The sequence below is a fragment of the Carassius auratus genome, chromosome 19, assembly GCF_003368295.1.
Source record: "Carassius auratus strain Wakin chromosome 19, ASM336829v1, whole genome shotgun sequence".
NCBI lineage: Eukaryota > Metazoa > Chordata > Actinopteri > Cypriniformes > Cyprinidae > Carassius > Carassius auratus.
This window is the reverse complement of record NC_039261.1, coordinates 6,653,099-6,679,567: the sequence shown is the minus strand read 5'-3', so window position 1 is coordinate 6,679,567 and position 26,469 is coordinate 6,653,099. Positions and strand designations below refer to the sequence as shown.

Genomic DNA, 26,469 nt, shown 5'->3' with positions numbered 1-26,469 from the left:
ACCAATTTTAAATGAATCAGTATCTTGATCATTTGAGTAAATCACTCAAAGACAGCTGCTTGTTTCATTCCATTCTTCAATTTCATAAAAAAATTTATAAAAAAAAAAGTTCACACAAAACCTTTAGGGTACTAACATATGTAGGGACTCTTTAGGTACAAATGTGCACTTTTTGAAGAGGTCCTGTATTAGAGGAGTGTTGTGTATGGAAAAATATGTAAAGCTGACTAATATTTGTGATTTATACTATTTGTTGTTCAATCATGACCTAACCTGATAAGATAAGAAATAAGTTATCATGAAAGAAGAGTAACGTTGTTCTCATATATTTATTATTATTTAAAAAAACAGATTTTAAAATTTTAACAGTCCTTACTACCAAAACTTTCTTTAGAAAATTTGAAGTTGTTTAATGTCATATACTGTTATTATATGACTGTTAACCTGCATCTGCAAAAGCAGATTGTAACTTACCAATGAAATGTACCTTTTACTCAAATCAAGTGTCGTTTTATTGTTGTGATCTGAGATGAATCATTCACTTCCTGTGGCTGTTCTTTGTTAAAATAAAATGTTTGTTTAAAATGGTAGAAAATCACTGCACGCTTTCAAATTAAACATTTGAACTTTAAACACGTTTTATGTGTTAATATTCAGGAAATTTGCATGGATCATTCAACTTTTAGTTTGCACAGTTTTTTTATTTGTACACAGAATTGTGCTGTAGGTTAAAGGTGAAGAGGATGTTTTGGGAAGGGACAATGATCTTCACTCAGAGGAGCAGTAGTTGCAGTTGTGCTTGTTGATCAACAAGTGCTTCAGTTTTGGATCATTCCTGTAGCGTTCAAGCAGCAACTCCTTTTCTCTTCGCTCCTTCTCCTTCTGTATTTTCTTCTCCTTCTTTTTCTTGGCCTTCTCTTCTGCCCAGCTGAAGAAAACAAGTGGCAATTTTCTTTTCCTCTTTGGCTCTTGCTGGACATTCACATTGTGCTGGGTCTCATTCTTGGGACCTTCAGGAGAGGCTACACCAAACAGCTTCATCATGTGTTTATCCAACTCCTCCTTTTTCTGAGAGGAGTCATCCAAAGTCCCTTCTATGGCATTGGAGTCTCCCATTTCATCAGTGTTATCTTTCACATCTTCAGATCCCTCCACCACTTCACTCGCCCACACTTCCTCCAGCATGTCGCAGTCACTCTCCAACCAAGCAACCATCCGTCTTGGTTTCATTTCAGCCTCCTGAGGTCGGGGGAGTTCATACTTGGGTAAGTCACAGGCCCGAATGGTCTTCCCCGTGTACTCCACGTACTCTGTCTCCTCATCCTCTATGTCGATGAGCATGAGTTGTGGAGGCGGCTCAAACAGGGAAGAAGTGGACGGCTGAGCCTTCATCAAGCTGGGAGAACACACTGGAGCTGAAGAACGTTGCAGATCAACAACTTCATCAGATACAGGAGAGGAGCTCGGAGAAACCACCAGTTGTTTGGGAGGACTGACTTGGATGCGTCGGAGGCAAAACAGTTCATCAGGTGCTGGAGTGGAACATGGAGGAACTGCCAACGGTTTGGGAGAATCCACTTGTAGAAGAGAACCTGGCAAGGACACTTCCTCTGGTGCTGCCAACGGTTTGGGAGAATCCACTTGAAGAGGAGAACATGGCAAGGACACTTCCTCTGGTGCTGCCAACGATTTTGGAGGATCCACTTGAAGAAGAGAACATGGCAAGGACACTTCCTCTGGTGCAGTCTCTGGCTTTTGAGGATGCATGGGCAGTCTGGTCACTGGCGGCAAGGGTTTGAAGCGAGCAGCTGGTAAAGGAAGGTCTTCAGAGACACTTGGAAGCAATGGAAATTCTCCTTCTATTGGCTTCAAGAAGGAAGATCTCACTGGAGGACTGACTAGACTTTGCTGAGGTTTGACCTCCACAAGAAGTGGAGTAGGCTCAGTGGTCCTTCTTTCCTTCTGGTTTCTCCTCTTCTTTTTCTTTTCTCCAGCCTCTCTATGCTTACTTCCTCCCTCCATCACATTTTCTAGACTCTGCATCTTTCTGAATTTGACAGACTCTCTTTTTTTCTGTGGCACATGTCCTCTATCCTTTATCTTTTCAAGGATAAATGTCTCACTTTCTTTTTCAGCCTTGTCTTTATGACTTCCTCCCTCATTCATTTCTCTCTCCTTCTTCACCTTTCTCTTCACCTGTCTTTTCTTCTCTTTCTCTCCAGACTGTATAATCGTAAATTTTAGTTAGTAAAGATTATTGTAGTAAACGATACAAGACACTACTATTTCAGTCTTTCTATTTCCAAAATGTCACATTTAATCGATGTTTCTTTGTAATTAATTGTGAAATCTACTAGCAATTACTGAGTGAAAAGTGAAAAAAGTGGTACTTCTCAGTTAAGTTACCTGGCGGCGTCTCTTTTTGCACTTCTTGTTTTGGGCAGTGAAGTCGAAGGCCTCACTTTCATCTGCCTTCATCATTGATGCTTCTGGGAGTTTCTCTATTGCCGCCCGTTCTTGTGCTGCACACTGTTGTGCCCTCAAAGGTGTCTCCCTTTTGCGAAAGAAGTGAGCAAAACACTCAAAAAGTGGTCTAAATACACTGCTGAACAGTGCCATTGTGGACACTAGATGCTGCAAGTGAATTCAGTATTTGTCGTCAATATCTGCAGAAAGTCACGAAAGTAGCTCTCGATCTTTTCTCTCCTAACACACCAACAGAAGAAAGTTAGTCAGAATAGCAGTTTAGAGCTGCCAGAACGGAATCTCCATTATGATGTCACAACAGTGAGCTGAACTGAGAATTCTGAACTAAATGAGCAGCTCAGGAGAGAAGCAGTAAATACATCATCACTAGTGGCTCCATATTAAATACTGACTGTTTCCTAACAAGTTTCCCAAACTCTTCTCCTGTCCCTGAAAATTAAAAGATAATAATAATAATAATAATAATAATAATAATAATAATAATAATAATAATAATAATAATAATAATAATAATAAATCATCACTTTTTAAAAGCAACTATAATTTAGAAGGGTACAGGCCAGACTGGACATAAATTAAACATTTAAACAAATAATCTAACAGGCCTGTAAAAACGTTCACCCTGCTTAAAATGTAAAATAATAACAACAACAACACAAGTTATACAAATTTGTAACTTTTTTTAAATTAACTGAACTTTATTTATTTATATATTTACTTTATTATTAGTTGTATTATGTTACATGGCTGATGTTCCAGTTAGACTGGTTTTTGTTAGTTTTACAGAGGTTTTGGGAATAGATGAATGATCAGTTTAAAACCACAGTGACCAGTGTGTACACTTTAAACACTACATAAAAATAAACAATAAACAATTTAAACAAAGCAAATAAAAAAAAAAATCTTATGAATACCAATACTTGATTAATTCAATCAAAAATACAGTAGAAACAGAAACAGCCATTACTGCTGACGTTTATTTCTAAAAACGTTTATCATTATCAATGTAGAAAATATTTATTCTGCTTATTTTTTTGCATTAAGCTGTGCTGGTGTCTTCTTCAGTCTCTGACTGTAATAAATTAGTGCCTGATCTCCTCTGTATACCCCGTAAAACTATATATCCCACCAGTTAATCTCATATACCATCATATCTATTTTATAAATACATGATTGTAGTTTGAAACAGCTTGCCCTAAACTGCTGTGTGTGGTCATCGCTAAGATTTTTAACAGACTCGCACATGCGCGGTGAGAGTGACTGCGCATGCTCACTGTGCGCTCTGTGGTAAGCCAGGGAATGTGTAGCTAGCTCGAGGAGTTTTGAGCTTTAATATCCTCGACCCTCGGGTACCTGGTATAGGCAACGAGCCTTTTTTTAAAACCCAGTTTAAATTGTAATTGAAAATGTCCGTGTTCTCGGAGCCTGCTTTGGAGAAGAAATTATCAGAACTGAGTAACTCCCAGCAGAGCGTGCAGACCCTTTCACTGTGGCTCATCCACCACAGAAAACACTCCAGAACCATCGTCAAAGTCTGGTATAACGAGCTGAAGAAAGGTAAGCAGAGGTACATTATACCTCAAACAGCTAGAATAGCTTTATAATGCGAGGTTATGATATGTTTAGTCGTTTTGAAATTAAATTAAACCTCACATGTAGCAAACAAGCTAATCACAGGTCCCCTTATAAGCTAGCAGCTTAGCTCATTTAGCAGTTAACGCACAAGTTTTGATTCCTTTACATGTTCTGCAGCTTACTTTGCAGGTTAGTATTAAAAATCAATATCTTTTTTTTATTATTCTTTATTTTTTATTAATAAACAATAATAGTAGTCTGAATGTTGTATTGCAGATATTGAGACACTCAGCAACGTGTTTAGTCAACTCAGTTTACAGTTTCACTACAGCATATACGATTTTGGTGAATCCCAGAAGAAATGTTCAATATCATATATACGTTAGATATGTTATGATCTATTTTCCAAAGTTGTTGAGGCTCCCACTGACCCTGGCAGCCATTTTGAAGCATATAACTTACTCATCTGGTTCTATACTAGTTTCAGTTTAAGGGCATATTTGGGGGGTTTTAGGCCATAGCCCAATGTTTTTATTTACTTATTTATTTTAGTGTTGTTTATTTTTTTAATTTCCAGTAATGATTATATATGTTCCCAGACCCCTTTACTTCCCTGTTTGACACATGTGGTCTGTGTTGGGATGAGATCAGACCTGTCTAGTTGAGTGTAAAATAAATAAATCAACCAAAAAAAGTGTAGTTGGTCCCAAAGTCTAGTTTATGATCAACTAGATAACTTGATAGACTAAATAACTAAAAAACTAGATAACTATTTTATTGAGCTTAAAATAAAAGTTAATTAGTGCTTCTCTGGTGAAGTTTCAGATGTGCTCCTATCTATTTAATGCATGCATGGATAATATGGACAATTTAATGTGACCCAAAATGATGCTAGAATAGTGATATGTAAAATTAGTTTGGCCCAATGCTGAAGAACTTGGTTTCATTTATCACTTGACAACACGACACCCTGAACAGCGCACTTTAATTACCCAATTACCTATCTTTTATTTGTATTTTTGTTCTTTTGTTTTAAGAAAAAAATTTTTATGCAACAATGTTTACCAGTTAGTGGCTTTAGATTTCATTGCTCGATCATTGCCTATTGCAATATTATGTTGCCACAGATTTTTGCATCTATTTATGTAGAGATACTTAACAGAAATTAAGGAACAATTTTTAAGGCTGTCCGTTGCTAGTATTATCACAGGTCTGCGCAGTCATCTTTTATCTTCTCACAGACATGATAAACATTCACTTACTCTGATCCTGCATAACGGCTGGTGCCACTGAAGGCTTATAAACATGACACTTAATGTGCTATAGGAGTCTAGATTCTTTGATCAGCTATCTTGTATTTATTTCCAACAGACTGTATGCGAAAATCACGTTAAGGTGTATTTATTGACCTTAGGGCTCAAGCTTAGAGTATAATAGATCTTTATTTATTTCCTCCCTTTCTAGCTTGTACTTATTTGAAGAAAAAAAAAGCCTGAAAGTTGGTATTACAAGCACTTCCTGTGTCTGTTTGCCTCTTTAAGAAGAATTGCTTCATGGATTCTCCAATTGTAAAGTAGCTTTGTATAAAAGCGTCTGCAAAATGACTAAATGTAAATGACATAATAAATGCAAGTTATAAAGCCGCTGTGTAGATGAAGTGATTTTAATCTGCCCTTTAGAAATGGCGGCATCTTTTTATATGAAAATGAATGATTTAATTAGAGTTTCTTATGAAGTGTTGAGTCATTTTATTTAGCCATAGCTAGTGGTTAGGACAACAATGAGGACTTGGGATTACTGTGTGGGATAGCAGTGCTAAGATTAATTCATAGGATTTCTAACGTGCGTTCTTGTTTTAGTTTACCTTAGTTACTTGGGAAGGAGCTCCCTTTAGGCTAATGGGATAATATTACAGCTTCAGAATTACATCACGTGCAGACCCCTGTTTGAATGCAGTGTTGTGCTTTTGAATTAGGTTTGTTTTCATGAGTGTTCATCATTTTAAAGTTATTACATGGCCTTCATTTCTAAATACTGTGCATTTGCTTGCAGGTGGGATTGGATAATTGGTGCATTGCTTGAGTAGTGAAAAAAACAACAACATTCCTATCTTTAGATAATTTTTCCTGAGATCTCATTGTGTGGATCGTGAAGGTGTAGTTTCCAAAACAACTTTTGGTGCTTGGTACATATTTTAATTGCTATTCAGTTACTTCAAATAATTATTTTCCTCTCAACATTCAAAACCAATGGTAGAAACGATTTAATTGGTTTAATTTAAGAAGCACATGCCACAAATATTTAAAGAATAAGAAATGACCTAAGAAAAATTTTCTCTTTCTCTCTCTGTGCAGCCCAGGTGTCCCGTAAGCTCACTTTCCTGTATCTTGCAAATGATGTCATACAGAATAGCAAGAGGAAAGGACCAGAGTTCACACATGATTTTTCCCCAGTTATTGTTGATGCTTTCAAACACGTGTCCAGGTGAGCTGAACCAGTGTATTTGGGCTGTTTAGCTCCTATGTAAATTACAATTGATAGATTTTCTTGTTATATATACAGTTTACACACACATAATATTGACAAAAGTACTGGCACACTTTTTATGAACTGGTTTGACTACTTTATTACTTTCCATGAGTATACATGTTAATATTAAAGCATATAATGATATTCTATTCGAATTTGTGCTTCTAATTTTGTAGCAACGGTTTGGACAGGACCTGTTTTTATTTTAGCATGACAATGCCTCTGTGTATAAGGCAAGGTTCAAAAATAAAACATTTTATTCAGTCAGTGTGGAAGAACCTGACTGGTCTGCGGAAGACAAAGTCTTAATCCAAGCTGAACACCTCTGGTGTGACTCTAAATGCAAACCTTAAGCCAAAAACGCATTAGCAAACACAAATGACTTATGGACAAGAGTATTGAGACACCCCCTTCTATAGAACAGAAAAAGGAACTTCAAAACTGTGGCAAAAAAGATGGAAAAATAATTAATGTATGTAAAAATTGTATTTACCCAAATGTAATATATTAAAATTAAAATAACTGCCTATATGTACAAGTCATTGGTGTTTGCATGTGTATTTATACAGTTTTAATAAAAAATTTTAAGTATGGGCACCCATCTAAGGCTAGATAATCATTTGCTCTGTCTTTTTAAGAAAATATAGTGATATGCCATTCAGTTTTTAGAGGAAGATGGATAATGTGATTGTTTTTAGACAAAAAATTCTTAGTGTAGCAGTTTTGGGTTGTATGAAATACAATCAAATGTGAAAAATACAGAGTGCAAAAGTTTGGCCTCCCTTTCAGTTGTGGTGATTTGAATATCTGTAGTCACTTAATGCTTATTGTTTGCAACTCAAAATGGATTTGATTGGCTCAATGGACATTAGACTGAAAATACAGCTGAAAAAGGATATTCAAGGTAGCTAATTGCTAGTTGTTGTTCTCTTTGAATTTGTACTGGAAAGTAGCAACATGGGAACCTCAAAAGAACTCTAAAGACTTTGAAACTATGATAATTTATCAGTATCTATTAGGAGAAGGATACAAAAATTTTTCAAAGGTTTAAGGTCTCTGTCTACACAGGCACAAATATAGTTAGAAAATGTAAGGCCACAGGACCAGTCCTTGTGAAGGAAATATGTGGTAGGCAAAAAAAAATCTGAAAGGCGAAGAATGGTTAGAATTAGGGCTGCACGATTAATATAATGTGATTGTCATGTGCATATTGTTAGTAAAGTGAGTTCTGTAATCAGCAGTAAATCATCATCCCTTGCTTTAAGATGGAGCAGCATTTACTACAAAGAGCTGTAGATCACTGACAAGTTACACAAAAAAATCGCTAGCGATAATGGCCGCTGTTTGCGTAGCTTCTCAGTGAACTATGGCTATATACTACATATTGTTCCATCTGAGAGCACGTGAAAATACCACATTTAATAACATGTTTTTACTCCAAATTCACTTTATAACGTCGGTTGTATGTTTAAAATAAATCCTTCTGTGAGATGATGTGACTTGAGCGGTGATAACAGCACTGCATTATAAATATACTTTATTTTAATATAAAATAAGAAGAAGAACTCAGATAAACCATATATTGTCGTAGTCATATGTTTATTAGTCACGTTGAATCAATGAAAGCAGTTAAATCTTCTGTTTATTCAGCTGCAGCGATTTCCTGGGTTTCGTCTTTTCAGTGCGAGAGCGCCTTTTGGCCTTCGGATGGAGATTTACTGCTGATCATAGAACCACACTTCTCTGAAAGATACGCATGAAAATCGTGATTTCGAATTCCTTTTCAATTAATCATGCAGCCCTAGTTATAATGGTCACAGACAAACCACAGACCACCTCCAAAGAGCTGCAGGAGCATCTTGCTGCTGATGGTGTCAATGTTCATCGCTCCACAGTCCAGTGCACTTTGCACAAGTCACAGCTCAATGGAAGGGTAATGTGGAAAAGCGTTTTCTACACACTGCCAACAAGCAGAGTCGTTTGAGGTATGCAAAAGCCTCATCTGGTTCATGTTCAAGATCAGTCAAGAGGTCGAAAGTCACAGGACATTGACCCAAACATTGTTCCAAATCTACCAATGAATTAATGCGCAGACACAGATACAATATTCTAGAATTGTCATCCCATAATTTGAAGCATGCTGTCCATGCTCGGAAACTATCAAACCTGACTGAACTGGAGACATTTTGCAAGGAATAATGGTCCAAAATACCTGCAGCCAGAATTCAGGGACTTATCAGTGGCTATAAAAGAAGCGTCTACATCAGTGGTTCTCAACCCGTCACGAATTCACCAGAGGAGGGCAGATGGCCCGTCACAAATTCAAATGCGGCCCACATCATATGCTGAATAAAAAAACTAAAAAAATAACTTTCAGTTTTACAATTAATTTCATTTTTTACATAAAAAAATTTTAGGATACTAATGAAATATAAGCTATATCCTAATGTTTTTATGTGAAATTATTTTGTTTTTCATATGTTATTTTCAGACATGAGCAGACCTACTCACATAACGTTACGCATTTAACGGACACATACAAGCGTGCACTTTGGCATAATTCAATTAAAATAGCCATCAGCAGCCATTAGTTAAGCTAAATTTGAGCATCAGAATGGACAAATTAGTTTTTAAGGGAGGAAAAAAGAAAAATGCCAGCGAATGAACACGTACAAACAAGAATAGTTGCAGTATCAGTAGTGAAGGAGAAGTGCTGGATTTTCGGTTTGCCCCACAACTCACTTGAAGAAGTTCAGGCAAATAAGACCATATACTACGTAGCAATCCTTAGTTGAAATGTGGCAAAACATCTCTGCAGAGATCCACATATTATCAAATTCGAAAGTGCTTTCCATATTTGGATAAACATAGGCTACATTTGTGAACACACATTTTCTGCAATGTTGCGCGTCAGGGTCATGCTCCCGTGCGCGTCTTACAGACTGCATCTTAAAGCCTCTTATACTTTCTGCGTCCACGAGTCCGCTATGGACCGTTAGGTAGGCATGACATAAACATCGTCATCGGCGAGTGTGTGCCGAGGCTCTGAGCAGACGACCGCGCAGACAGGTGCGCGTGGTCAGTAGGCTTCAAAAGCACAATTGCACATGTGCAGGCAGTGTGAAGAAGCTCATTTCTACTCGAACCTGTGCAATCCGTCAATAAATGAATAAAAAGACAGCGATGTGCAATAATTCTGGGCAATTGTTTGTTAACATGTTTGTTGCAGAGCGAACCATCAGCCTGCGCATTCAGAAGTATAAATTGAAGTCTACGTCCGCGCTGGCCGTGTAAGCGTCCGGATTGCTCATCCGGAAAGTATAACACAGGCTTTACAATCGCAACTTCTTTGTGCTTTTACTCCTTTTGAGCTGAATCTCTCATAATTGTTTAGGTCCCGACAGCATCAGGTGCTTTATTTATGGGGAGTATAATTATTTATTTCAATGAATGTAATAGATTAGATATCATAATATTTAGGCTATAATATTATAAATCTGGGTGCTTTGTATTGGTGACGTAAAATATAAATTATATGGGTGTGGCCCGCGAGACTTGCACTGGACCATAGTGCAAGCCACTGGTCTATAGGCTGTTATTTCAGCAAAAAGAGGCTCTTCTAAATATTGATGTAATAATTTCATTGGGGTGCCCAAATTTTTGCACCTTTTTTTTTTTTTATGACTCCCAATGCATTGTTTCTGTTGATTCAAGAAATGTTATTTAAAATCTGAAATGTTACTGTTTCCTTATAGGTATAAATTATATCCAAATGAAGTTGCTGCTACGAAAACCCAGCAGATTATAAACTAAAATTATGATAATTATCAAATATATACATAGACATCTTGTAGTTGTGTTGCTACTATTGTTCATGTCCTAAAATTATATTTACCATGTTTTTATCTATCCTGTCCAGTGGAGGAGACGAGAGCTGTCGGAAACAGTTAGGTAGAGTTCTGTCCATCTGGCAGGAAAGAGCTGTCTATGAGAAGAACATACTGGACAAACTCTCTGATGTCCTGCGTAAGTAAACCACCACAGTCACACTCATTTCAAAGGTTATTGTGAATACAGTGAAGTCACTCAGAGAGACACTGTAGGTTGTTTAAATAAGTGTTATGTTAAATCCTATTTAAGAGTGAGAGGGCCTTTGTGTAAGTATAACATGTAGAATGTCTTCTCATGACTTACAGAGGTAGAAAAGAAGGCCAAGAAAAGGCCTTATGAAGAGATTAAGGTGAACGATGATGACTTCGCCTCCCAAAGCTCCCCTGCTGAACCTCCACAGGTATGAAAGAACGGCCTTACATCATGCATATTCACCTATAAACTGACCTCAAGTCAGTTTAGTCTTCCATGTCTTGAATTGTTTTGTATATCTTAGACTGCTGAACTGATCCGAGCACTACAGGAGCTTGAAAACGCAGCTTCCAGCGATGCAGCTCTCCGCCAGAGGATCTCTGCTCTACCCCAAGAGGTGCAGGACACCTCCCTATTGCACAAAGTTACAGGTGAGAACACCCATTTAACCCTGCTTGTCAGAAATAAATAATGCTTCAGAAACAGTATTAAATAATAAATTTTTTTATGGATAATTCATGGTGTCAGCACATCAAAAGCAAAGATTATAATCGCTCACTTGGAACAGATCACTAAAAAAGATCATATGTAGTTAACCATTCTGACTGTCTTTGTCTGTCCGATTGTGCTTTTTTTAGATAAAGAGTCAGGGGGGCGTCTTTCTCGGTTGGTGGAAGAGGCCTGCATGCTTCTAGCTGACTACAGTGGGCGGCTGGCAGCAGAGATTGATGATCGGCGGCAACTCACACGCACTCTTGCCGTCTTTTTGCAGAGTCAGAGAGATGGCCTGGCCCAGAACGAGCAGAAACTAGAAGTGGGTAAACTTACTGACTTCACAGTTTCTTCCCTTTTGTTTTCATCCTCAGTTGCTGTCTCTTCATGTCAGATTCTTTCTCCTCTTCTTTCTTAGTGTGATTATAGCTGTCTGTGGTTGCTCCATATTTGGGTTTGTTCTGCCTATACAAAGCAGGGAAGCTGTGATATAAAGTAATTTCATACAAATGCAATCTAGCTATCTCTTTTTTTTTTTTTTTCATTTTCATTCCTATGCATGAGACATGCATTACTGGTTTGGTAAGTGTAAATCCCAAGTTTAAAGTTATATTCGCATTAACTGCTTCATTTTCCAGCCTTTGCCAACAGGTCGTGAGCGGGTTCCTGTGTTCCACCTGATGTTACCTTTACAGAATAAATAAAAATAAAAGAAAAAAACACCAATCTCTTGAGTGTGCATCTTTTTTGCTTATGCACTAGCTTTCACAAATACATACTCATTGAGTGAAATAACTTAAGAAACTGGCTGAAATGTGTCCTCTAACACTTGACTAAAAAAACTTACATGCCTTAAAATGAGTTCTACTCTAGTTAACATGATTTAAATAATGAACTCCTTTGCAACATCTATTATACTTGGTTAATATTAAGACCATTAGTTCAAAATGTATTAACTAGTAAACAATATTATGTTAACAAATGCTTGTAAAAGCTTGTTCTTTGTTAGTTCATAATGCCAAATGTGTAGAATGTTAAATTAAATCTTTTAAACAGTTCATCATCTGTAAATATAGTGTGTGTGTGTGTGTGTATATATATATATATATATATATATATATATATATATAAAAGCATAGTTCATGCATTTATATATTGGTTTTAATTTTAAGTTTTCGTTTGAACCCTTTAGGGGTTCTTGCTAACCCCAAAGGGTTAAATAAAGAGTTATAGGTGTCCTGTTATTACACCAGTGTAGTCCATATTTAATTTCTGTGTAAAATATTTGCCATGTATAGCCTTACATTGTAGTAGAACAAACATTGACCATATAAAAGGTACAAACTTGTCATTTTGTAGTTAAATTATTCATAAAATGTGCATCTAACATGTCTATCTGACAGACGTTATAGTTGAAAAATATTCTGGCGTAAATGAATGTTTAAATTTAAATAATGATTTGAAACTTTAGTTCTGAGATGCTTTTTTAATTCTTTACAAAAGTAAACAGTCTAGTGTGTTTAATTAGACTTATAGGTGTGCTGAAGAGATTTAAAAAGTAACTTTTAAAACTTTCATATCCTTCATTTTACATGTTGGAACTGTGACTGATTTCAATTAAATATAAATAGTTTTACAGTTGTTAGGAAACACAAATGTCAAGAACTTAAGCCTTAGACACAATCACAGAGGCACAACGTATTGACTAGAAGCTTTAGGATGTTGACTATGCTGTTTTACATATATAAATATTTAAAATGCTTCACATAAGAGCAGATGATATTGTTTACATGTATCTGTACTCATTGTAAAGAGTAACAGTTGATACATGTTTAAGTGAGACACTAAGAACCGAAACCATGTTAAAACTGTATATCTGAACTAAATCGAAGTTACCTGTAATTAGATTTAATAAATTCCAAAAAGAGTTAGACTTGTTGCAGGTCTTAAAGATGATTAGGATTGGATTAGGATGAAGGATTATTAGAGTACATTTACAAAAATATATATTTCCGTTATTTTACTTCAAGATGTAATTACATGTTTTATATATATATATATATATATATATATATATATATATATATATATATATATATATTCATTGTACATTGTTATTTTACTAATATACTGGCAGATCAATTTTTGGCACTAACTAGTTTGTTTCCGTGTTTTTATTTTAGGAGTACAAGCGCAAACTGGCCCGGGTGTCCCAGGTACGGAAGGAGCTACGATCTCGTCTCGGCGGTCTCCCAGACCTCTCTCGGCTCCCTAATGTAACAGGTAGCCATGTCCGCCTGCCCTCCTCTGGTGACCTTTACAGCCCCTCTGACTGAGCTGGACTCTCACCACATCACCGCTCTCCTGGTCCTCTGGCTGTCAGTCTTTCATGCTTCATTTTCATTTGACACCACCTGGCCACTGTACTAGTGGATGTGTCCAATATGCAGTCCATGGCTGCCTGAGTGTTTCAATGACGAGCACTATCACTTCAATTCATCGTCCCCCTTCGTAATGAAGTAGTATTGTTCAAGTATAGACAATACATCTTCTTTTTCCTGGATATGTCCTGGCTGGGATTTCTAAAATGTCTGGGTTTTTGTGTATTATTTATTGACTTGCTGTCACTGTGCAGGCATTGCGCATAATTGACCAGTGCAAATAAAGGTATACATAATGTATGAGGACTGTAAAGACAGATTTAATAGGAAAACAAAGTAAAAAATCTGGACATTTAGGTAGTTTAGAAATCCCAGCATGGACGTGTTTCGAGAAAAAAAAGGACATATGATAAACCAAGTTCAAATGCATTGGAATCATTGCAGACAATTAAATGACAGTAGTTGTTTCTTGAATAACAAGAGGAGTCAGTAGAGGAAGTTCTGATTTTTTCCTTTTTTATTGCTTTGTTTTGTAAGCCTCCACCAAAAGTTAAAACAGAGCTCCTACTCAGCAAATAAACATCTGCAATGGTAAATTACTTTACAAATAGACATTATACGACAGTTTGGTTTGATAATACCCATCTGTTCTTCAGTCTGTAGGATCCTCTCTTACTCATTTGAACAGATCTCCAGATTTGTGGTGATGCTATTTTTGTATTTTTGCAGTGAATATTAATTTCAGTGCTGTATCTTATAATCAGCTGCAGTATTTTAGTGGCAATTATATCAACAAAGACATTTTTCAACTGAAGGTTACAAGTGCTGTAGTTAATGTAGTTCTAAGAGCTTTGCCGTGAGCAAGAGATGTTTTCCCTTTTGCGTTTGTGCTTACCAGCATACATTGCTCTAATAGTAGAGTATACCTTTTAATATTCAGATCCTCTTTACTATTCAGATTCAGTCTCTTTAAGTTTATTTCATTGTAATTATGAAATTGACCGAGAAGAGAAACACGATTTCACATGCCTCAAAATGTCCCGGAACACTCCAAAACAAGCAGATCCAAGTGCAGCAATTATTGTAATAAAATAAAATAACCAGAGCATCAGAAAACACATAACAGAAAATACAATTGAACCAGCAACTAAGGACAAAGAAAACTGGGATTTTATGGAGATATGTTAACAAAGAAAATGAGATACACCTAAATGAAATGAGACATGATTGTCAAAACAAAAGATGATGGGAACTAGAGTCCAGAGAAACGGAACCAAACTACAAAGTGTGCCCTCTGGTGGCTATAAAGGGCACAACAAATAGACCCTGTTACACAGACGGTAAATGGTCATTCACACACTATTGATCAAACAAACTCAAATATGTTAGATGTCATCTTGTCCCCCTTTTCATGTAGAGACGGTGCTTTGGTAAAGAAGGCAAAATTGTTGATTGTCCCTATGGGTTTGTTGGTTAAAGCATTAGCTTTTATGTGTTTTACTGTAATGTCTCTCTCTCTCTCTCTCTCATTGGTCGTCTGTGATGAAAATAATCAAACTACAATTTACAACCGTTTCCTTTGTAGGATCCGAAGGGGCCGTTCATTGTCTATGAAATCACAACTTTTAACTTATTTTGTTGCAAGTGTGCTTTTAACATCCACCTTTGTAATGTGTTGGTCTGAGTCAAATAAAGCTGAAGGCAAATAATAAAGTCTCTTTACTTATATTCTATGATTGTAAATAAAGTGAAAATAGCATTTATGTTTGCCCAAACTGTTTACAGATTTGAATCTTTGTTCTCACTAGGTTTGTTAAATGTCTGATTATCTATTTGCAATAATTGGAACTGCGTTTGGAATTATTTCTTGCTACTGCACAGTTTCTTAAGACGATTTTCTTAAAATTCCTTGTTTTACAAGGACTATTTGGAGGGTAAGTCCTATTGAGAATTATGTATTCAAAATTTTTTTTTTGTTTTATGATGTGAATAATTTGAGGAAATATCAATTAGTATCCTTCAGGATTGGTATCAAATTGTTATAAAAATTTCAATAGCCTTCTTGTGACTTGTTTTGGAAATAATGTACCATCGAAGTGATTAAAGTGATTCAACTGTTTAAACCTGAATGTGTTTGGAAGTTTCAAGGATGTGTTAACTGATTGTCTCTGCAAAAAGTCAGTTTTCTTTCACTGTCAGTCACTGCAGTCTGGAGTTGCAAGCAGCCTGATTGTTTGCACACGTTTCGCAGTCACAAAGCTTCACAAATCTGCTTTTTTTTTCTCCACTGAGCATATTAAGACTTGTACCTCCCTGTTTATTATAATATGGGTTTAAAAAGTGATGCGTGATACATTTACACTTTTGATTTATAATCACATCTGAAAGTTGCAAATTGCAATTTCAACATTTACCACAGCAGCTTGGAAAGATCTTTCAAGAGAGTTCATTATGCAGCGTCAATTCATTTTTGTAAATGGTTGAGTTACTGTCCTTTATTATGTCCCCAGATGGAGTGATCCTAAAAGATACCATTGCCATGATCTGTAGAAGAAAAACACCTCATAGTTTGATCAGAAACTGTTTGCACATGGTTCGCAGTCACAATCATATAAAAAAAGCACCTTTGCACTGAGCCTCAAATATCAACACTTTACCTCCTGGGAGTGCTGCTAGCACTGACAAGACGAATTGAATGCCCGTATTTAATACTATCGTTATTTTAGCATTTTCAATAGGTATAACCCATAATTTAAACTGCTGATAAATAGTTAAATAAAATTAAGTAAAACCATAAATACTAAAATAATCAGGGGCCACTTGTACTTTTAGGTTGCATAACTTTAAAATTAATCTTAACCTACTTTAAGCATTATTCATTCAGCCATTTTTCACCGTGTCATACCACTGCAATCTCTAGAAGTAATCTTTAACAATTTGAACTAAAATTAATGTTTAATTATGTTTTAATGGTTTTCTGTAGTGTGTTTTGGGCATATTCCATTAGGATTTATTGGTTTCAACAAGCCACAAATAGACCAATTAATTACTAGTAGAGACTAATAGGGTCCATTACAGTGTCCAGTTGAACCAAGTGCCATTATATCCAGTAAAACCATTACTAATTTTATAATGGTGTCTTGTTTTTTTCAGCACGTTTTTTTATTCGATATATCCCAAAATATAAAATGAAAAATCCCGATTCTAAAATATGTGTCATTAAATGCATATTGCACCTTTATAGATTATGTTATTTTATCTATAATTCGCGATGGGCAAAGTAGACTAATACTATAATCTATTAACTTTGCATAAAAGTCCGTCTTTTTACTTAAGTACCACATATGGGTGTCATACCATAAAATACTTTTAATACGACTTACTTTGTATTTAATGTGAATTTGATAAAAAAAAAAAAAAAATACATTGTAAGTTACTAATTAGCCTTAACACTCCTATTGCACAAAAAGAGAGCAAGGAACGTTTACATTATCAAAGAACATTTTCACTTCAGTCCAGCGAGTTCAAACGCTCTCAAAAACTGTCATAATAATCTCTAAAGCTGTTGAAACAACACTGTGAAATACATATCTTACTTAAATTCGTACATCTTCAGTTGATTCTGATAAGAGTAAGGCATCGCACGCGGAGACGCACACCACCCCCATCTCTTCTCACGATACCCCCCCTAGAGCCGCCCCCTGAAAATAATCCGAAGAAGTTTCGTTTGGTCACGGACAACGGCGCAGAAATCTACAGCATCTCGTCTGAAAGGTAAATGAATTGCTTTATTTTCTTTATTACTCTTAATTTATTAGTAGCCTATTGTAAATTAAAACCGGTATTAGGTCTTGAGTGTTTTATAACTTACGTAAGGGCACAGTGAAACTTTCTGTTTCATGTACTTTTTCTTTTAATTAATTAGCATTGCGTGAGATTTCACAAGGATTTCAAATTTTGCACTGCGCCCTAAACTGGGTTAGAAATGAAAACAGGATTGCATTAGTGTGGTTCTGAGTTGGTTCTTTTCAGTTAATTTGGATTTCAAAACGGTCTGAATCGATTTGCGAATCGGTTCGATTCGTGAAGACAGTTCTTTTCTAACTGAATCATTTGGAGCGATTTCTCAGTCAGTGAGACAGTATCCACACAGAACAAACCGAGATTAAATGTATTTTACAGATACCTCGGCTGAAACGAAAGGCTACTTTTGGGTATCTTCTGCTCCTGTAAGTTTATTGTCTCTGTGGAAATGATTAATATTTAAGTGAAAATGTTTCATATTAAAAAGTTGTAAAATTCCATGGCATATTTCTGACACATAAGCCTGGTATTACCAGAAATCATACTCTTTTATTAGGCTATAATGCACACAGGCATTTATTATTATTTTTTTACACTCATTAGTGGTGGATGAGGAGATACCCCCTGACTATGTAAGCGCTTTGAGTGTCTAGAAAAGCGCTATATAAATGTAAGGAATTAAAAATAAAGCATAACAAGAATAGCTGTGGTTATTTAGGCCTACAAACACACACACATTTATATATATATATATATATATATATATATATATATATATATATATATATATATATATATATATATATATATATATGAGTGTGTGTGTGTGTGTGCGTGTGTGTGTGTGTGTGTGTGTTTGTGTTTGTGTATTTGTATCATTGTAAACTGCAGGTGAATTGTCATGCATGCAACTACTTAGATAGCAGTTTATGTACATATGGCAGAAATGTATGGGGAAAAAATATTTTAAAGATTTAATCAAACGGACAACGAACACTATAAACAGCAATTATTATGATGCAATCAAACTTACAGCAAAAATGTGTAGTTTTGTATGTTGTTTCAGGGGTTATCAGGTTCTCTGGATCCAGACTGAAGTTAGTGTAAATCCGAGTTACCAGGGGATGTCAATCCCTTGGCAAAACAGAGAAACAAATAAAGACAAAATTAGCGTAGCTGCCATTCCAGCAAAGTAAAATGTATTTGTTTAACCCAAGCTAAAGATTAATAATGCGCATTTGATCAGATATAACTGCAGTTCAAGATTATGAGATGCATTATTATGAATGCTTGGCCAAAGAGATGTGTCTTTAATCTAGATTTAAACAGAGAGAGTGTGTCTGAACCCTGAACATTATCAGGAAGACTATTCTAGAGTTTGGGAGCCAAATGTTTAAAAGCTCCACCTCCTTTAGTGGACTTTGCTATCCTAGGAACTACCAAAAGACCAGAGATTTGTGACCTTAGGGTCTTACCCTTACTGTCTCAATGAAAGGCTCTATTGGTAAACAGAAGATTAAACAGTTTCCGCTATGTACATTAGCCTAAGTAGTGGTGACCCTGCCCGCCGCTCCTTAAACGTGTACTAAGCGATTGTTGAAACAAGCTTTTGACCACAATGTCTGACCAAGTCCCAAAACACACTTGTAGCCAATCAGCAGTAAAGGGGGCTTGTCTTGTCCTGATAACAAGAAGAGAGCGCTCAATTTGAGTGCACAGGACACATATTACATCACATTTACATTTTCTTTTATCCAAATGATCATATTAGACTAATTTTGAGAGACTACAGATTGAGAGAGATGGTGGATAAAAAAAGAGAAAAATATCAGTAAAAACAAAACATTAAAAATAAGGGTTTACAATCAGGCAAGAGGTAGGGCCTGCTCCAGCTTTCCGACAGTGGAGAGAAACTCAAGGAGTGGGAAAGGCTCGAATTGGACGCCGAGGTCAGGGGCTCAGATGGGATTTTTTAACTGGGGGGACCAAGTTGTCCAGCAGTCAAATGTTTTCAGTCCTAGTCATAGACATAGATAGTACAGGGGTATCTAAAAAAAAATTAATATCATAGAAAAGGTCTCTCTGAAAGTTCAGTATCTCAAGAAATTTAACTATTCAATTTTGTGCTTTATTAATTTGATTAATTTTGAGTATAAATACTGGGTACCTCCTGGGCTAGTTTAGAACATGCAACCACAATTATGGGAAAAATTACAGACTTAAGAAAAATTTAAAACTATAAACTAGAGAGGCACAGAATCCAAAGTCCAGTGTGAAGTTTCTGCAGTCGGAGTGGATGTGGGTGCTATTTCATCTGCTGGTGTTGATTCATTGTGTTTTAACAAGTCCAAAGTCAATGCAGCCATCTACCAGGAGATTTTGGAACGCTTTATGCTTCCATGTACTGACAAGCTTTATGGAGATGTTGATTTCATTTAGCAGCAGGACTTTAGCACCTGCCGACAGTGACAAAACTACTTCCAAGTTACTGTGCTTGATGGGCCAGCCTCACCTGACCTGAACCTCACAGAGAATCTATGGGGTACTATAAACAGGAAGATAAGTAACATCTATAGTAAATAGTAAAACCAATAGTAAAACCATAGGCTATGGTTGTTTTTTTATGGTAAGTTGTAAAAGTAAGTTAGCCAGCTTACGTAACCTTTCATAGTTACAGTAATTGTGTAATTAGTCAGCTTATTTAGGCTAATAATATCCAAGCACACACACACAAAAAGCTAAGGAATCGTATGACCAGGATGTTAAAATAAACAAAGATCATTATATCTTTTCAGAGCAAACATTGATAAATTATGTTTCAGCCATGTTTGTCACTTTATGGTTCCCTTTAATAATTACGTTGTGGTCTGTGTTTTTTTTTTTAGCAAGTTTCCTTATTTGTGTGTGTTGTGAGTACAGCACGTTGTCAAGATTCTCTGTGCAGACTATGTGCTACGACTCCTGATCCCGGGGTCCAATGAGGAGCTGGTAGCTGCCTCAATTTTGCCTGTAGCAGTAACCATAGTGATCATTTACAGGTGCATCTCAAAAAATGTTAATATCATGAAAAAGTTCTTTTTTTTTGTAATTTAATTCAAAAAGGCAAACTTTTTTATATTCTAGATTCATTGCACCCAAACTGAAATATTCCAAGAGTTTTCTTTTTTTTTTTTTTTTTATTCTGATGGTTATGACTTATAGCTTAGAATTTTTTTTTTATTCAGTATCTAAATAGTTTTTTAGATTTTCTCAAAAATCATTCAAAAAAAGATCAACAAAACAGAAATGCTCAAGATCTCCAAAGTAGGTTTAAGTATGCACTCAATACTTGTTTGGGGCTTCAAAGCGGCGTGGCATGAAAGGCGATAAGCCTGTGGCACTGCTGAGGCATTATTGAAGCCTTAAGCTCCTCTGTATTGTTTGTCAGATGTTACTTATCTTCCTGTTTATAGTACCCCATAGATTCTCTGTGAGATTCAGGTCAGGTGAGGCTGGCCAATCAAGCACAGTAACTTGGTGGTAGTTTTGTCACTGTCGGCAGGTGCTAAAGTCCTGCTGCTAAATGGAATCAACATCTCTATAAAGCTTGTCAGTACATGGAAGCATAAAGTGCTCCAAAATCTCCTGGTAGACGGCTACATTGACTTTGGACTTGATAAAACACAATGAACCAACACTAGCAGATGAAATGGCACCAAAATCATCTCCAAATCATCCATTCTTTTTCTCCTTATCCCTGGTGAGATGCTTCTGACATTGCTTCTGGTTCATTAGTGGCTTGGTTCTAGGAATGTGGCAGCTGTAGCTCTTTTTCTGAAGATGTCTAAGTGTGATGACTCTTGATGCGCTGACTCCCTCTTCAGTCCACTCCTTTTGAATCTCTCCCAAGTTCTTAAATCAGCCTTTCCTGACAATGTTCCCAAGACTGTGGTCATCCCTGTTGCTTGAGCACCTTTTCCTACCACACTTCAACTTTCTATGAATATATTTTGATACAGCACTCTGTTAACAGCCAGCCCTTTCAGGAATGACCTTCTGTGTCTTACCCTCATTGTAGAGGATGTTGATGATTGTCTTCTGGACAACTGTCAAGTCAGTAATTTTTCCCATAATTGTGGTTGCATGTTCTAAACTAGCCCAGGAGGTACCCAGTATGTATACTCAAAATTAATCAAACTAATCAAGCTCAAAATCGAATATTCAAAATTTTTGAGATACAGAATTTCCATAGAGACATTTTGTATGATATTCAAGTTTTTTAGATACACCTGTACTATCGTCTATGACTAAGCTGGTGATTTTTCTGGACTGAAAAAATGAATGTTGGACAGCTTGCAAAAAAAAAAAATTCAAATCCCACCTTTGCCCCTGGATTGTAGCATGGTAGAAGACTAGTTAGGTGTGTTAGGTAAAACATTTAGTATTTTGTAACTGATATGGAACTTCATAGGTAGCCAGTGCAGAGACTGTAGAATTAGGATAATATGATCATATTTTCTTGACCTGGTAAGGACTCTAGCCAATGTCATTTCGACTACCTGTAGCTTGTTTATTGAAGATGCAGGACAACCAGCTAGCAGTGCATTACAATAGTCCAGTCTAGAGGTCATGAATGCATTAACTAGATTTTCTGCATCAAAAACAGGTAACATGTTTCGTAGCTTTGCAATGTTTCTAAGATGGAAATTTTTTGTTTTTGTAACATGGGAAATATGATTTTCAAAAGACAATTAGCTGTCTAATATAACACCCACATTTTTGACTGTAGAGGGAGTACATCCGTCTTATTAGGAGAAAATTATTGGTCATCCAATCTTTAATTTTTTTGTTAACAAACTCTTTTCGTTTAGATAATTTTGAAGTTTCTTCTGGTGTCGTTGAGATATATAGTTGAGTATCATCAGCATAACAGTGGAAACGAATCTAATAATATTACCAAGGGGAAACATGTATATTGAAAATAGCAAAGGACCTAGAATAGATCCATGTGGCACTCCATATTTTAGTGGTGATAAATGAGATGACTTCCCATTTAAATAAATTTGTTGTGATCGGACAGGTAGGATCTAAATCATCTAAGAGCTTGCCCTTGAATACCTGTATAATTTTGTAATCGATTTATGAGCATGTCATGATTTATGGTGTCGAAACGCAGCTCTAAGATCAAGTAAAACTAGCAATGAGATGCAGCCTTAGTCTGATGCAAGAAGCAAGTAATTTGTTATTTTAACAAGTGCAGTTTCTGTGCTATGGTGGGCCTGAAACCTGACTGAACTTCTTCATACATATTATTTGTTTTCATGAATTGAGGAGACACAGCTTTTGCATTTAATATTAAATGGGTCCGTAATTTGCCAATTCACAAGGATCTAGTTTAAATGGTTTTGGGATGTGACCTAAAGATAACGACAAGTTAATAATATTGAGAAGTGGTTCTTTTGCTACAGGTAACAACTTTTTCAGTAATTTAGTAGGGACAGGATATAACAAACATGTTGTTGGAGTAGATGAAGTGATAAGTTTATTTAGCTGTTCATCTCCTATAGCTGTAGTTTATCTCTAGGTGCAATGAATGAAGCTAAAGTTTTGGATGCTGTAGAATCTACATTTGTTATTGTATTTTTGATGTTATCTATTTTATCACTGAAGAAATTAATAAATTCATTACTATTAAACTGTTAAGAGAATATTTAGATTGGGTGGCATCTGGTTATTTGTTAATTTAGCCACTGCTAAATAGAAACCTTAATGTTAATATGTTTATGTTCTTTACTGTTCCAGTATGTACTCAGGTGAGATGAAAGATGGTAAGCACTGTCACGATCATAACTGTGCCCTGGAGGACCGAGAGCGTGAAAAAAAGCTTGCCAGGAAACGCCTGTACATTGTTTCAGCAGTGTGTCTGGTCTTCATAGTGGGCGAGATCTTAGGTGTGTGACATTTACTGCTGATTGGCTGCAGATTGGCTGCTATACATGTTTCTGCACACACAAAGGATTGTTGGTGAATATGTGCTGCTGTCTGGTCTGTGTACAGGTGGGTATTTTGCAGGAAGTCTGGCAGTGATGACAGATGCCGCCCACCTGCTTGTGGACCTCACCAGCTTCATCATCAGTTTGTGCTCGCTGTGGCTGTCGTCCAGACCGGCTACATTCACTCTCAATTACGGCTGGCATCGAGCAGGTGAATCACTGGAATTACTGTAGAACAGTAAATTGTTGACAAGAGGCTCAAAAATTCTGGGTGACTGCTACTTAAAAAAGTGTATTATATATACAGTATATGTACTGTATCTATACATAAAAGAAAGAAAAGAAAGAAAAAAGTTAATACACTACTATTCAAAAGTTTGGCATCAGTACTTAATACTTTTCATCAACAAAACATTGATGAAAAGTAACAGTGAAACCTTTCTATTTCATATAAATTGTTCTTTTTAAACTTCTATTCTTAAAAAAATAATGTTTCCACAAAAATAGTATTCAGCGCAAGGTTTTTAAATGCTAGCATCAAAACAGCATGTTAGAATCCTGAAGGATCATGTGACACTGAAAACTAAAGTAATAGCTGATGAAAATTCAGCTTTGAAATTACAGGAATTAATTAATGCTAAATAGTTATTCTCAATTTTAATAACATTTCAAAATAATAATAAAAAAAATCAGCATTTTTGGCCAGCATAAGAGACCATTTTCAGTAACATCAAAAAATATTATGGACCCCAAACTTTTTAACAGTAATGTATTTATTATCCTTAAATATTCCTTATGTATGCTAGTGAACTATTTGAACTACAAGTGTAATTTCATCTACTATTGGGTGTTTTCAGAAATCTTGGGTGCTCTGTTGTCTATTTTCACAATTTGGCTGGTGACTGGTGTGCTAGTATATCTAGCAGTGGAACGGATCATTAATGATGACTTCACTATTGACGGAACAGTCATGCTGATCACCTCTGGCTGTGCTGTACTGGCCAACATCGTGTAAGAAAAAAACCTCAGTGTGCAATGCAGTTCTATTACATAGTATATCCGCTTGCTATTAATAGCCTCACATGGCCTTTGGCATTTGAACAAAATTGTTATTTGCTGTGAAAATGTCTTAAATTGACCTTTATCTGTTCTTCTCTGCGCAGAATGGCCTTCACTCTGCATCAGTCAGGTCATGGCCATAGTCACGGTGGTCTGAGCGGCAGCCACAGTCATGACCATGGGAAGGAAAAAGGCCACAGTCACGACCATGGGAAGGAAAAGGGCCACAGTCATGACCATGGGAAGGAAAAGGGCCACAGTCACGACCATGGGAAGGAAAAGGGCCACAGTCACGACCAGGGGAAGGAAAATGGCGACAGTCATTCTAACGCTAACCATTGTGAGGTAGAGGTGAATGGATCTGGTAAAAGACAACAAGCTAATGCTAGCGTCAGGGCAGCATTCGTCCATGTGATTGGAGACCTTCTACAGAGTGTCAGTGTGTTTGTCAGTGCACTCATCATCTTTTTTAAGGTAAAATACCAGAGCTTACTAGCAATGGTGAGTCCTAACGGATGAACCAGCACTATTTAACATAAAAGTAACAATGAACATTGGCTATCTGTTTGTCTTATAGACATAGAGCGGAAAATAGGCAGTTAAAAGAGAATATTGTTGTTGTGTGAATGCATTTTATTATGATAGTGTAGCAGACAAAGATAAGTATAGATGCAATTTGATGGCATGATCCTAATGAATTGAATTCTTTTCTTTTTATAGCCTGAATATAAAATTGCAGATCCCATCTGCACCTTCCTGTTTTCTCTATTTGTCCTGGGCACCACATTCACTATTATGAGGGACATAATTATCGTCCTAATGGAAGGTAAAGAACGAAGGATTTCTTGTGCTTTTTCATGGTTCAATTATGCATCAGAAATTATAATTTAGGCAAAGAGTGGAGGCTAATATTGTTTGTATAAGTTACAGTACTTTGTCTATTTTAGTTCTGCCAATAATAATAATCCTAAACAAAGCTGAAAGAGAATCTTTTATATCTGTGCATCTACAATAATGGTGTTTCATTCCTGTGTTTTTGAGCGAATCGGTTAACTGAATGACTGACTCACTCATAATGACATGATTGTTCTTGTTCTGTTTACCACAAATTTCATACATCCAATGTGCTATTACTTAGTTTTGAAGAGTTACCTATTATTCTTAAATGTAGAATAATAATTAATAAGTACGTCTGTCTTTGACTCTTGACTGGTAAACTAATGGAAGGAAAATCTTAAATATAAGTATCTATGAATATATATATATTAGCAGTTTTATTGTCCACTAGGTATTCTATGGAAGGTTTCATTTTTCCATGTCCTCTGAGTTTCTTATTCTAAATAAAACATTTCTTGGAACATGAGGATTTTAATTTCTCGTCCACAGGTACACCGGCTGGTGTGAACTATAATGAGGTGAGAGAACGACTGCTCAGAGTCAAAGGTGTCAAAGCTGTGCACAACCTTCACATCTGGGCCCTGACAATGAACCAGGCTGTGTTCTCTGCTCATGTGGTTATAGGTAACACTTTTAACTCAATATAGAATCTTTGTGTCATTTATTAGCATACTATATAGCCTGTAGCAAAAACATATTTCTGAAATATTCACCCTAGACATGAGTTTATAACCATCTGTTCATTTTTATTTCCTCAGAGGATACCGTAGAGCCACGGGCGGTGTTGAGAGAAATGATCCAGGACTGTTTCACAACATACAGTTTCCATTCAGTAACCATTCAACTGGAGCATCAGGTGGACCAGAGGGCTGACTGCAGCCTCTGTCAAGACCCCACAAACTGAAACATCCAGAGATTTTACTTTAAAGGGATACTCCACCCCACAATGAAAATTTTGTCATTAATCACTTACCACCGTGTCGTTCCAAACACGTAAAAGCTTTGTTCATCTTTGGAAACACAATTTAACATATTTTGAATGAAAACCAGGTTTGTGACTGTCCCATAGACTACCAAGTAAAATACTCTGTCAAAGTCCAGAAAAGTATGAAATCTTTTCAGCATCATCAGAATAGTCCATCTGCCATCAGAGGTTCAACCCCGCAGACTGTATAAACGTAGTGTCCGTG

The 26,469-nt window shown here is 36.3% G+C and overlaps 1 protein-coding gene and 1 pseudogene across 1 annotated transcript; one reads left to right on the top strand and one right to left on the bottom strand.

Annotated features, from left to right (window-relative positions):
* Positions 1 to 680: 680 nt before the first annotated feature.
* On the bottom strand, positions 681 to 2,722 carry LOC113120258 (titin-like). Its single transcript, XM_026290174.1, has 2 exons — positions 2,407 to 2,722; positions 681 to 2,223 (listed from the first exon to the last, which is right to left on the bottom strand). The coding sequence occupies exons 1-2, from the start codon at positions 2,617 to 2,619 to the stop codon at positions 769 to 771; spliced, it is 1,668 nt and encodes a 555-aa protein (XP_026145959.1). The 5' UTR covers positions 2,620 to 2,722; the 3' UTR covers positions 681 to 768.
* A 7,750-nt stretch (positions 2,723 to 10,472) lies between these two features.
* Positions 10,473 to 26,183, top strand: LOC113119256 (uncharacterized; annotated as a pseudogene).
* Positions 26,184 to 26,469: the final 286 nt, after the last annotated feature.

Bases quoted from the DNA above. Each gene is read 5' to 3' on its own strand.
- LOC113120258 (XM_026290174.1), bottom strand. From the start codon at position 2,619: ATGGCACTGTTCAGCAGTGTATTTAGACCACTTTTTGAGTGTTTTGCT. The intron at 2,224-2,406 runs GTAACTTAACTG...ACGATTATACAG, and splicing joins GCAAAAAGAGACGCCGCCAG to TCTGGAGAGAAAGAGAAGAA.